Here is a 12,824-nt window from a genome sequence, read left to right on the forward strand (position 1 = left end):
TTGCAGCCAGTTTTCAAGTCATTTTGGATCAAATTTGAACTCGTTTTGGACAAATTTAGATTTATTTTAGACAAGTTGAATTTATTTTCTCCAAGTGTGAATGCATGAAGACTGTTGTGTTCACTTTTGCAGCCAACAGCAGAACATTTTAGAGTTTTTCTAGTCATTCTGGACAAATTTTATGTTATTTTACAGGTATGATGATTAATTTTAGACATATTTCAGGTCATTCTGGACAAATTTTGAGTAATTATGAAGAAATTTTGGATCATTTTGAAGACATTATAGGTGATCTCTAATCAATTTTGATTGCTTTTCGGATGAATTTTGAGTCATTTTAAACAAATTTGAGTCATTTTGAACACATTTTGTTTAATTTTGGATGAGTGTTGAGTAATTTTGGATAAATTTTATGTCATTATGGACAAATTTTCATTAGTTTTGGACAAAGTTTGAGTCATTTTGGACTGGTTTGGAGTTGTTTTGGACGATTTTTATGTCATTTTGAAATGTTTTGAAGACTTGTGTTCACTCCTGCAGCCAGTTTTCAGATCATTTTAGACAAATTTTCAACAAATTTTAGACAATTTAGACACATTTCTGTAATTTTGGAGAAATTCTGAGTCATTTTGAACACGTTTTAATTCATTTTTTCTGTTTTGAAGTTGTTTTGGACCATTTTTATGTTGTTTAAACAGTTTGAGTGCATGAAGCCTCTTGTGTTTATGACTCAGACACTTCAGAGTTTCAGCTTGGACTCATTTTGAGTCATCATTTCACATCTCTTTGTGGTTATTTATCCTATTTTTGGTGCTGTTTTGCATCTTTTTATGTTGATTTTGCTTTGTGTTGTTGTAGTTTTGTGCTGTTTTATGGTGCCTTTGCATGTTTTGTGGGTTTTTTTGTAACTTTTTCGTGGTTTTGCCTCATTTTGTTTAGCACCTTTTTATATTGATTTATCTTCTTTTGGTTGTAATTTACTGTTTTTTCATGGTGACTTTTGCATTTGTTTGTGGGGTTTTTTGCAACTGTTTTGTGGTTTTGTGTATTTTTGATTGATTTGGCATATTTTTGTAATAATTTAGCGTGTTTTATGTGGTTATTGTGCTCATTTTGCGTCTCTTAGTGATGGTTTCACATATTTTTTATGTTGATTTAGCCTCTTTTTGTTGTAATTTACTGTATTTTCATGGTGACTTTGTATGTTTTTGTGGTTTTTGTTTGCTGCCATTTTGTGGTTTTTGCGTCTTTTTGTTGTGAGTTTGCATCTTTTGTGGTCATTTTGCATCTTTTGTGGTCATTTTGCTCTCATCTTAAACTCCGTAAACTGCTGTCGTAGAGCCTCAGGTTTAAACGTTATAATTCATCTGATGAATTATTCAAATCGAGGCTTCAGGGATCAACTTGCTGCCGACTGTCTGACTGTAAACTGCAGACCAGAAACCAGCTCAGAGCTTTTTATTCACATCTAAGTTCAGCAGAGAAAAGCTGCTTCCACACTTCGTCTTCTGTCTGATTCTGGATCTGAAACTAACTCTGAGAGCAGATTAAAGTTTATTAAAGTCTGTTTTAGGGAGTTTTAACTTTAGATCCTGATCATCATCATAAATACAGACTGTAGATGAGGAGAGACGAGCCTCGATGCAGCTTGACTGAAGTCTGGATGCTGCTGCTGCAGCTGATTGAACACAAAGAAGAAAACTGATCAGTTTATTCGTATTGATGACAGAGAATATTCAATCAGTTTAGTTTCAATTTGATTTGGTTCAAATTAAAGTGATTTCCTTCATTATGGGACAGAGTCACACCTAAATACACTTCAGTACAACATTAGGTTAACATTACTTTGCCAAGAAACGCAGCAGTTGTGTGATGATCAGCATCTGTCTGTCTGCCTGTCTGTCTGTCTGTCTGTCTGTCTGCCTGTCTGTCTGCCTGTCTGTCTGTCTGTCTGTCTGTCTGTCTTCCTGTCTGTCTGTCTGTCTGTCTGTCTGTCTGTCTGCCTGCCTGTCTGTCTGTCTGTCTGCCTGTCTGTCTGTCTGTCTGTCTGTCTGTCTGTCTGTCTGTCTGTCTTCCTGTCTGTCTGTCTGTCTGTCTGTCTGTCTGCCTGCCTGCCTGTCTGTCTGCCTAACTGATTAAATTGTGGGGGTGTTTCTGAATCCCATCAATTCCTGCCGCCTGCTACATGTTTAGGTCATGTGATCTGGTATCTGTACATAACGTACACATGCAGAACACACACCTGTACTCAGAAGAAGGTAATTTTTATTAAAGATTTCAGCCGTCAGAAATGAAACGACTGCACTCTGACGGCTTTTCTAGTTTTATTGTACAGCTGTCAGAAATAAAAGTTCCACATCCACAGAAATAAAGTTCCACATCAGCAGCTTTCCTGGAAGAATCCTTTATTTTCTGCAGCAGGTGAACCAGCCTACCTGGAAACTCTCCCACAGTTTCACAGCTTTAAACTGGTCTGACTTGAAGAGACGACTGGGTTGGACTTATTTCACCTTTAATTAGACTCCAGCGTGACGCCACGTCAGAGAAAGACAAACCCAAAACAGCTGCAGAGACACAAAACAATCAGAGAAAGAGGTCACAACGGGACCAGGAAGGGATTAAACTGAGTGAAAACAGATGTAAAATTAACACGACATGATAAACCCAATGCTAACGGAGAGAAACAACTGCAAAGAGTCACAGAATTACTCAAAACAGCAACAAAAGAGACACAAACAACTACAAAAATACCAAAAAGAGACACACAGAGCGACAGAACCAAATGCTAACAGATGCAAAATGAAAATAAACACATGCTAAGCCGATGCTAACGGAGAGAAACAACTGTAAAGAGTCACAAAATTACTGAAAACAGCAACAAAAGAAAGACAAACATTTAGAAAAACACACAAAAATACCAAAAAGAGACATACAGAGCAACAGAACCAAATGCTAACAGACGCAAAATGAAAAACACATGCTAAGCTGATGCTAACGAAGAGAAACAACTGTAAAGAGTCACAAAATTACTCAAAACAAAAACCAAGAGACACAAAACAGCAACAAAAAAGAGACAGGCAACTACAAAAACACACAAAAAGAGACACAAATGACCACAGAGCAACAGAACCAAATGCTAGCAGACACAAAATGAAAATAAAGGCATGCTAAACCGATGCTAACTGAAATAAAATCACTTCTCAGACACACAAAAAGTCAACGATGGAAAATACCACCACAAAGAGACACAAACTAAGCTCTGAATTACATTTAATTTTCAGAATTGCGTGTTAATTAAAATAAAGTCCGCTGAGGGCTTCCGTACAGCTGCTGCAGACAGACGTTTCTTCACCTCGTAAATTTGCCGTCGATACTTTCTGCACCCTGAGATGATTTATTACAGGGAATATTCTCAATGATGTTTGTTTTGCATCTATTTGTGCTCATTTTCTATCGTTTCATGGTGATTTGTGTTGTTTTTGACTATTTAGCCTGTATTTATGCTTATTTTTCAACTTTTTGTGATGGTTTTGCATCTTTTTGTACTAATTTTGCATCATTTTGTGGTGATTTCTAGTCTTTGTGTGCTAGTTTTGTATCTTTTTGTGGAGATTTTACATAGTTTTTTGGTGATTTCTGTTTTTGTATAATGTTTTAAACTATTTTAAACTATCTTTTTATGGTGATTTTGCATCTCTTTGTGGTAACCTCACCAATTTTAATGCAATTTTTGCATAATTTTATGATGATTTAGAGTTTTTGTGGTTATTTTGTATCTCTTTGTGCTCATTTTCTATCTTTTTGTGGTGATTTAGCATCGTTTCATGGTGATTTCATGTCTTTTTGTGATGATTTAGTCTGTATTTGTGCTTATTTCGCATCTTTTTGTGGTGGTTTTGCATATTTATGTAGTTATTTTAGTCTTTTTGTGCTAATTTTGCATCTTTTTGTGCAAATTTTGCATCTTTTTATGGAAATTTGTGTCTTAGTGTTATGATATTGAACCCTTTTGTGCTCATTTTGTGTCTTTTTGTGCAGATTTTACATTATTTTTCAGTGATTTCTGTCATTACATGATGTTTTAAAGCTATTTTGTGGTTATTTTGCAGCTATTTGTGCTCATTTTCTACCTTAACAAGAGACCAAAACTCTAAATAATGTCCACATCAATTCTATAAATAATTATTTGTTCTCATACAATGACTGTAAAAATCACACCGTTTCAGAGCATAAATCAGCAAATGTAGCATTATTTTACAGATATTTGATGTTATTTTCGCAGTTTTTTAGTTTTAGAACGTTTTATTGGAAGATTTTCTCTGTTTTTGGATATGAGCTGCTGTCTAAATTAAGATTTATTTTTAGTGATTTCACCAGAAATTAGCTGCAAATTTAAGAAAGCAGGGGGGTTTCTGTCTTTTCAGTTTATTTAAATGTGTTTAACGGCAGAATAAACTCCTCCTGTACTCAGATTTTATTTAAATGTGTTTAATAAATCCGTCTTTTACTCAGATTTTGCTTAGACGTGTTTAATAAATCCGTCCTGTAGTCAGATTTCTGCTGGAGGCTGCAGCTGGAGGCGACTCGATGTTTTTCCCACCGTTGACTTTGTGTTTTTGAGGCGTCACCTTCGGGCGTCGCTGCCAAAACAAACACAAACCTGCTGCTGTTTGTTCTATTTGCTCTGTTTGGAGGTGAAAGAATTCCTCCGAGATGATTAATTTTAATCACTGCTGACGTGTTCGAGGCCTCCAGCTTTTGTTCTGCAAGAAAACCCATCAGAAAAGCAGATAAAACCCATAAAAATCATCAAAATGCCAGTGTTTACAGATGTTTTGTTTAGTTTTGCAGCTCTACAATCAGCTGTAATGGATGAAATCAGGATTCTGAAGCAGCGTTTCTGATTTTCAAAATAAAAGTTGAACATTTTGCGATATATTTTGCTGTAAAGACTCACAAAATGACCACAAAAATGATTGTAAAGAAGCAAAATCAACACAAATGGATCATTTTATGGCGATTTAGAATTGTTGTGGTGGTTTTGCATCTTTTGTGCTAATTTTGCATGTTTTCGTGGCTATTTTGCATCTTTTTGTGCTAATTTTCATCCTTTGTGGTTATTTTGCGTCTTTTTTATGGTTATTTTGCATCTTTTGTGCAAATTTTGCTTCTTTGTGATTATTTTTAGTCTTTTCGTCGTTATTATGCATCTTTTTGTTATAACTTTGTTTTTCGATGATTTAGTCTGTATTTGTGCTTATTTGGCATCTCTTTGTGGTAATTGTGTGTTTTATTGTTCTGATTTTCAACCCTTTTATGCTCATTTTGTGTCTTTTTGTGCAGATTTTACGTTGTTTTTGATGATTTCTGTCTTTGCATGATGTTTTTAAATAATTTAGTGGTTATTTTCACGTGTGGTCATTTTCAGTCTTTTTGTGGTGATTTAGCATCGTTTCATGATGATTTTGTGTCTTTTCCTGATATTTTAGTCCGTCTTTTTGCTCATTTTGCATCTTTTTATGGTGGTTTTGCATGTCTTTGTGGTGATTTCACCTATTTTTGATGAAATTTTTGCCTCATTTTATGGTGATTTTGAATTTTTGTGCTAATTATGCATCTTTTGTGGTGATTTTGTATCTTAATGTTCAGATTTTGAACCCTTTAATGCTCATTTTGCGTTTTTGTGCAGATTTTACGTAGTTTTTGGTGATTTCTGTCTTTGCTTGATGTTTTTGAAACAATTTTATGGTTCTTTTGCATCTATTTGTGCTCATTTTCTGTCTTTTGGTGGTGATTTGTCATTGCTTCATGGTGATTTCATGGTCTTTTTGTGACAATTTAATCTGTATTTGTGCTTATTTCACATCTTTTTATGGTGGTTTTGCATCTTTTTTGGTGCTTTAATCTATTTTTGATGCAGTTTTGCATCATTTTATGGTGATTTTGAATTTTTGTGGCAGTTTTGCATCTTTTTGTGGTAATTTTTAGTCTTTTTGTGCTAATTTTTCATCTTTTTGTGGAGGTTTTACATTGTGTTTTTTGGTGATTTGTGACTAAAAAGAGACACTAAACTCTGCATGATGTGATATCTGGGATTAATTCTGCTTTATTACAACATGATTCTTATTTTTACTCTTTATTTATTAGTCTGAGAGTATCTTTGAAAATGGTTAGACCAGATTTAGCTCATTTCCACTTGCAGATATTTTCCTAAATGTGGATTTTTTCTGCTTTTCTGGTCATCTCTGTGAAACATCACCAACAAGACTCACAAATTTGTAGAGACTCTGTTTTTTCTGTTTTACCATCTTAAAAGCGGTGACTTATCAGTAGAATTAGAATGTTCTATCTGCAGTTCTGCATGTTTATCTGTGATTTTACTGTTTTTTCCTCGTCCTGCTGCCTAACTTCAGCACTAAACTCTAAGTGTGTCCGTCTGCAGCTGATCTCATGAAGTCGTTTCTCCAGATGTTTAGAGCTGATTGTAGGAACGTCTCTAAAGTTCCTGCAGACGTTTGAACTCAGCACAGTGTTAGTGTCGGTCCACAGCTGGACTCTTGGCTCGGGATGGGATGCAGATGTTGTTCTGCAGCAGCAGTAGTTGTTCTGCAGCAGTAGTTGTTGTCCTGCAGCAGTAGTTGTCCTGCAGCAGTAGTTGTTGTCCTGCAGCAGTAGTTGTTGTTCTGCAGCAGCAGTTGTTGTTCTGCAGCAGCAGTAGTTGTTCTGCAGCAGTAGTTGTTGTTCTGCAGCAGTAGTTGTTGTCCTGCAGCAGTAGTTGTTGTTCTGCAGCAGTAGTTGTTGTCCTGCAGCAGTAGTTGTTCTGCAGCAGTAGTTGTTGTCCTGCAGCAGTAGTTGTTCTGCAGCAGCAGTAGTTGTTGTTCTGCAGCAGTAGTTGTTGTTCTGCAGCAGTAGTTGTTGTTCTGCAGCAGCAGTAGTTGTTCTGCAGCAGCAGTAGTTGTTGTTCTGCAGCAGCAGTTGTTGTCCTGCAGCAGTAGTTGTTGTCCTGCAGCAGTAGTTGTTGTTCTGCAGCAGTAGTTGTTCTGCAGCAGTAGTTGTTGTCCTGCAGCAGTAGTTGTTGTTCTGCAGCAGTAGTTGTTGTTCTGCAGCAGTAGTAGTTGTTGTCCTGCAGCAGTAGTTGTTGTTCTGCAGCAGTAGTTGTTGTTCTGCAGCAGTAGTTGTTGTCCTGCAGCAGTAGTTGTCCTGCAGCAGTAGTTGTTCTGCAGCAGCAGTAGTTGTTGTTCTGCAGCAGTAGTTGTTGTTCTGCAGCAGCAGTTGTTGTTCTGCAGCAGCAGTAGTTGTTCTGCAGCAGCAGTAGTTGTTGTCCTGCAGCAGTAGTTGTTGTCCTGCAGCAGTAGTTGTTGTTCTGCAGCAGCAGTTGTTGTTCTGCAGCAGCAGTAGTTGTTGTCCTGCAGCAGTAGTTGTTGTTCTGCAGCAGTAGTTGTTCTGCAGCAGTAGTTGTTGTCCTGCAGCAGTAGTTGTTGTTCTGCAGCAGTAGTAGTTGTTGTCCTGCAGCAGTAGTTGTCCTGCAGCAGTAGTTGTTCTGCAGCAGCAGTAGTTGTTGTTCTGCAGCAGCAGTTGTTGTTCTGCAGCAGCAGTAGTTGTTCTGCAGCAGCAGTAGTTGTTGTTCTGCAGCAGTAGTTGTTGTTCTGCAGCAGTAGTTGTTCTGCAGCAGCAGTAGTTGTTCTGCAGCAGCAGTAGTTGTTCTGCAGCACTAGTTGTTGTTCTGCAGCACTAGTTGTTGTTCTTGACGTTTGTGGTTTTGATCCTCTATGGTTCAGTTCCAGATGACTAAATGTTGTGTTGCTTTGTCGACACTGTGATCTGGAAGTTTCTTTCAGGTTGTTCATGATGTTTAGTAAAAAGATAATTCATTAAATGTGAACATTTTTGCACCAAAACAAAGGAACTGTTGGGAGTTGTGGTTATTTATAGGTTATTATTCTGTGATTTTACTGAACTGGGATCAGTTTAACCCCCTGGTTTAGAATCTCCATGTAGTTTCAGATCAGCAGCAGTGAATCAGTGAACCGCTGCTGTGAGGTTCTTTTATTTCCAGTCAGACTCCAGTGAAGCTGAAGAACTGGTTTAACTGTAGCTGGAACCAGAAGCAGCACTTCATGAATTGTTTAAGCTGCTGTGACCTTCATTTAACTCTCCTGAAGTCGTGTTTTTGGTCTAAACTGGACGTCTGTAAACATCTGCTTTCACTTTGATTCCTGCAGACGTCTTTTGAAACCCAAGCTGAAGGAGAAGTGAGTCAGGATGTGGCCTGAACTCAGCAGCTGACCCCACAGACGCCGCTTTATCTCCGTCTGCATGTTGAGGAAGTAACGACTTCAGGTCTCTGGAGTGAGAATGTGCAGAAATAAGCCTCAACATTAAACCACCTGCTGGATAAAACTGAGTCTCCTGCTGCTAAATCAGCTCAACAGCAGACCTCTGTGGAGCTCTGCGGATCCGACTTTTTAGACGCAAATGCTCGATTTTTTAAAAATCTGGGGGGTTTGGAGCAGTTTTAGAAGGGTGGTGCTTGAAATCATGATGATTTAATGTCTTTTTGTAATGAAATAGTCAGTATTTGTGCTTATTTCACATCTTTTAATGGTGGTTTTGCATCATCTTTGTGGTGACCACTAATTTTTGATACAATTTTTGCATCATTTTATGGCGATTTAGAATTTTTGTGGTTATTTTAAGTCTTTTTGTGATAATTTTGCAGCTTTTTGTGGTGATTTGTATCTTAGTTATGATTTTTAACCCTTTTGTGCTTATTTTCTATCTTTTTGTGGTAATTTAGAATCATTTCATGGTGATTCCATGTCTTTTTATGACAATTTAGTCTGTATTTGTGCTTATTTTGCATCTTTTTTTATGGCGGGTTTGCATCTCTTTGTGGTGGTTTTACCTTTTTTGATGCAATTTTTGCATAATTTTATGCTGATTTAGAATTGTTGTGGTGGTTTTGCATCTTTTTGTGGAATAGAAAGCTAGCAACAGGCACCATGACAAGACTTCTGTGGTACTTAATGACCTCCAACCAGAATTCATGTGTTTAAGAGAAACTGTAGTTGACAGCCGTCCATCCATGTTCTATACATCACTTTATCGTCTGCAGGGTGCTGAAGCATTTCCCAGCTGATTAATGGTGCCTGTTTTTGCTCTTTGTGATGTTTTTGGATGCATTTTGGTGCAGAAATATGAAAAATGCTTCCATAAAACACTTCAAATAACTGGAATTTTGTTGCCTGTGTATCTGCAGATATTTGATAAAGTCAGAGGAAATAATCCTAAACAACTGGAAGCAACAGACTAAACTTCTGTCACTGTATTAAATTTTTATTTTTATGGACATTTCTGTTTGCTTTTGGTGTTTTTTTTTCTCTGATGTCTCCGTTTGAGATGTTTTTGGATGAATTTTGGTGCAGAAATGTGGAAAAATGTTTCCTGAAATCATTTCCTGCAGTTCAGATTTGCTCAAATCATTTAGATGTTATACCGACGTGTTCCGACGACAGAAAATAGTTCTTTATTCAGTAACAACTCGGATATTTCCTGTTTTTCCTGCATCTTTAATCACGTCAGCTCAGCTCCTTGAATTTTTGCAAGCTTCACTTCTGAGTCCCGAGTTCTGACTTTGTGCCGTTTAATCTCCTATTTTGTGTTTAATCTCTGGTATTAAACTTGTCCAACCTTGAACCCGGTTTTAATCCTCCCTTTGTCCTTCCAGGTGGAGCATCCAGCAGCTCAGACATCATGGTGAACATCCCAGAATACTTTGCAGGGAAAAATGTGCTGATCTCTGGAGCAACAGGCTTCATGGGGAAGGTACTGAATTCAGAGTTTTATCCACATTACACACCATTAGAAAGTCACTTCTTTACAGACTGCAACTGTTTTGTGACCAATTTTAGAGACAAATGTGCAAAAACTTTTAATTCTTTGTCGTCTATTATGTGAAAGACCATTTTTACCATTTTTCTTCTGTTATTTTTCAGGAAACAATAAAAAAATGGACACAAAATAACAAAAACAAGATAGAAAATGGTAAAAACGGGACAAAAAACAACAAAAATGAGACACAAAACAACAAAAAACGAGACCCAAAAGAACAAAAACAAGATAGAAAATGTTTAAAATAAGACACACAACAACAAAAACGAGACATAAAACAACAAAAACAAGACAGAAAATGGTAAAAATGAGACACAAAATTACTGCAGAGGGAAACAACTGTCTCCGAGACACACAAAACTGTAAATGATGTCTGAGTTCTTCTTCTGTTTTAATGTGAAGGTCTAAGCCATCTCTTCCTGTCCTGAAACTTCTGTTTTATTGTGAAGGTCTTAGCTGTCTCTTCCAGTCCTGAAGGTTGTGTTTTATTGTGAAAGTCTAAGCCATCTCTTCCTGTCCTGCAGGTTCTTCTGGAGAAGCTGCTCCGGTCGTGTCCAGATGTGGGATCTGTCTACGTCCTGGTTCGGTCTAAAGCCGGTCAGAGTCCTGAGGAGCGGATCTCTGATATGATCAGCTGTAAGGTGAGACTCTGACTAACGTCTGGATGAAAACAGGAACCTGATCAACCGTTAAACTTTATTATTACGTTTCTGTCCTTCCTGTAAGAAAGATTCCTTCATAGTTCTTGATGTTTCTGATGTTTTCTGGTCTTTAAGAACCTGTTTGGGTTTTCCTTTTATGAGAAAAAAAATGACCATAAAGGGGACACAAACAAACAAGACACAAAACAACAACAACCAGACAGATAGCAACAGAAAGAGGACGCATAGTGACCACAAAGGGATAAAGTTGTCTCAAAGACACAGAAAATGACAAAAACTAGACAAGAAACAACAAAAATGAGACGGAAAACAACTAAAACGAGATAGAAAATCACAAAAGCAATGAGACACAAAATGACCACAAATGGAAAAAGCTGTCCCAAAGGCACACAAAACAACAAAAACAAACTAGAAAATGACAAAAATGAGACACAAAATGACATTGAAGACAGACATAATGACCACAATGTGAGGAAATCATCTCACCGACACAGAAAATGACAAAAACAATAAAAATGAGTCCGAAAATGGCAAAAACGAGACACAAATCAACAAAAATGAGATGGAAAACAACTGAGCCGAGATAGAAAATGACAGAAACAAGACATAAGACAAAAAAATGAGACACAAAACAACAAAGAGATAGAAAATGACAAAAATGAAACACAAAATAACATTAAACAAGACAGATAGCAACAGAAAGGGGACACAAAATTACCACAAATGGATGGAATTGTCTCAAAAACACATAAAATGACAAAAACTAGACACAAAACAACAAAAACAGGACGGAAAATGACAAAAACGAGACAGAAAACAAGAAAAATCAGACACAAAACCAGATATAAAAGACAGACAACAACAAAAAAGAGACACAAAATAACCACAAATGGATAAAGTTGTCTCAACAACATGACATAATGACATGATAAATAGCATGATAAAATGACAAAAACAAGACCTGAAACAACAAAAATGAGACGTAAAACAACACAAACGTCTATCAGAACATCAGAATCATTAGAGGCAGGAAGGTTTAGAGTCTCGAGGTTCATGTAGACTAAAAGCTGGTTTATTTCTGTTCCAGCAGCTTATTTATTTATTTGTTTGTTTGTTTATTTACTGTCTTGTCTTCTCCCTGTCAGCTGTTTGAGCGTCTGCAGGACGAGCAGCCGAGCTTTAAGGAGAAGATCGTAGCTCTGAGCAGCGACCTGACGCTGCCGGACCTGGACCTGAACCGAGACCACCAGAACCTCCTTTCAGACCGAGTCCATGTGGTGTTCCACTGCGCCGCCACCATCCGCTTCAACGAGCCGCTCAAGTCAGTACGAGTTAAGTTAATTACAACAAGTCAGTCCTAGTTAATCTAATTCATTATCTAATTATTAAAGTCAGATTAACTGACCCTAGTCAGTCCTAGTTAATCTAATTAATTACAACAAGTCAGTTCTAGTTCCCAGGATTTAATTATATGATGATGATGATGATGATGATGATGATGATGATGGCAATGGTGATGAAGCAGCGGGATGTGTGATGTGTCGGTTTGTTCACCTCTGACAGATCAGTTGTGTTGACGGATCAGTTGTGTGGACGGATCCGTTGTGTTGACGGATCAGTTGTGTGGACGGATCCGTTGTGTTGACGGATCAGTTGTGTTGACGGATCAGTTGTGTTGACGGATCCGTTGTGTGGACGGATCCGTTGTGTTGACGGATCAGTTGTGTTGACGGATCAGTTGTGTTGACGGATCCGTTGTGTTGACGGATCCGTTGTGTTGACGGATCAGTTGTGTGGACAGATCCGTTGTGTTGATGGATCAGTTGTGTGGACGGATCAGTTGTGTTGACGGATCCGTTGTGTTGATGGATCAGTTGTGTGGACGGATCCGTTGTGTTGACGGATCAGTTGTGTTGACGGATCAGTTGTGTGGACGGATCCGTTGTGTTGACAGATTTGTGTTACTGTTGAGACGTGAAACCCGACACATCTGGATTTCCTCCAGTTCTATCAGAGGATCTAGTTTCTCTGGAGGAAGAACACGGTTGTTTTCAGATTCCTGCTGCTAATTTCCTCATTTACATCCAGTTAAACACATAGAAGTTTTAGTAGTATTATGTAGTAAAAATACAGTATAACATAGTATAGTAGTACTGTAGTTTAGTGTCAGTTTAGTGTCATATAGTCTAACATAGTATAGTATAGTACATTATAGTATATTATAATGTAGTCCACTGTAGTATATTATAATATTGTGTAGTATATTGTGGT

General features: G+C 37.5%; 1 protein-coding gene across 2 annotated transcripts in view; it reads left to right on the plus strand.

Moving 5' to 3' along the window:
• Window positions 1-12,824, plus strand: part of far1 (fatty acyl CoA reductase 1) — a 39,594-nt gene that overhangs the window by 3,356 nt on the left and 23,414 nt on the right. For both annotated transcript variants that reach the window (XM_023289629.3, XM_023289627.3), the window contains exons 2-4: window positions 9,728-9,825; window positions 10,416-10,532; window positions 11,699-11,874. In XM_023289629.3, the coding sequence (XP_023145397.2) occupies window positions 9,754-9,825; window positions 10,416-10,532; window positions 11,699-11,874 (365 nt within the window). In that variant the 5' untranslated portion in view covers window positions 9,728-9,753. The remainder of the gene's footprint in view (window positions 1-9,727; window positions 9,826-10,415; window positions 10,533-11,698; window positions 11,875-12,824) is intronic.

The sequence above is a fragment of the Amphiprion ocellaris genome, chromosome 3 (genome assembly GCF_022539595.1).
Source record: "Amphiprion ocellaris isolate individual 3 ecotype Okinawa chromosome 3, ASM2253959v1, whole genome shotgun sequence".
In the NCBI taxonomy this organism is placed as follows: Eukaryota; Metazoa; Chordata; class Actinopteri; family Pomacentridae; genus Amphiprion; species Amphiprion ocellaris.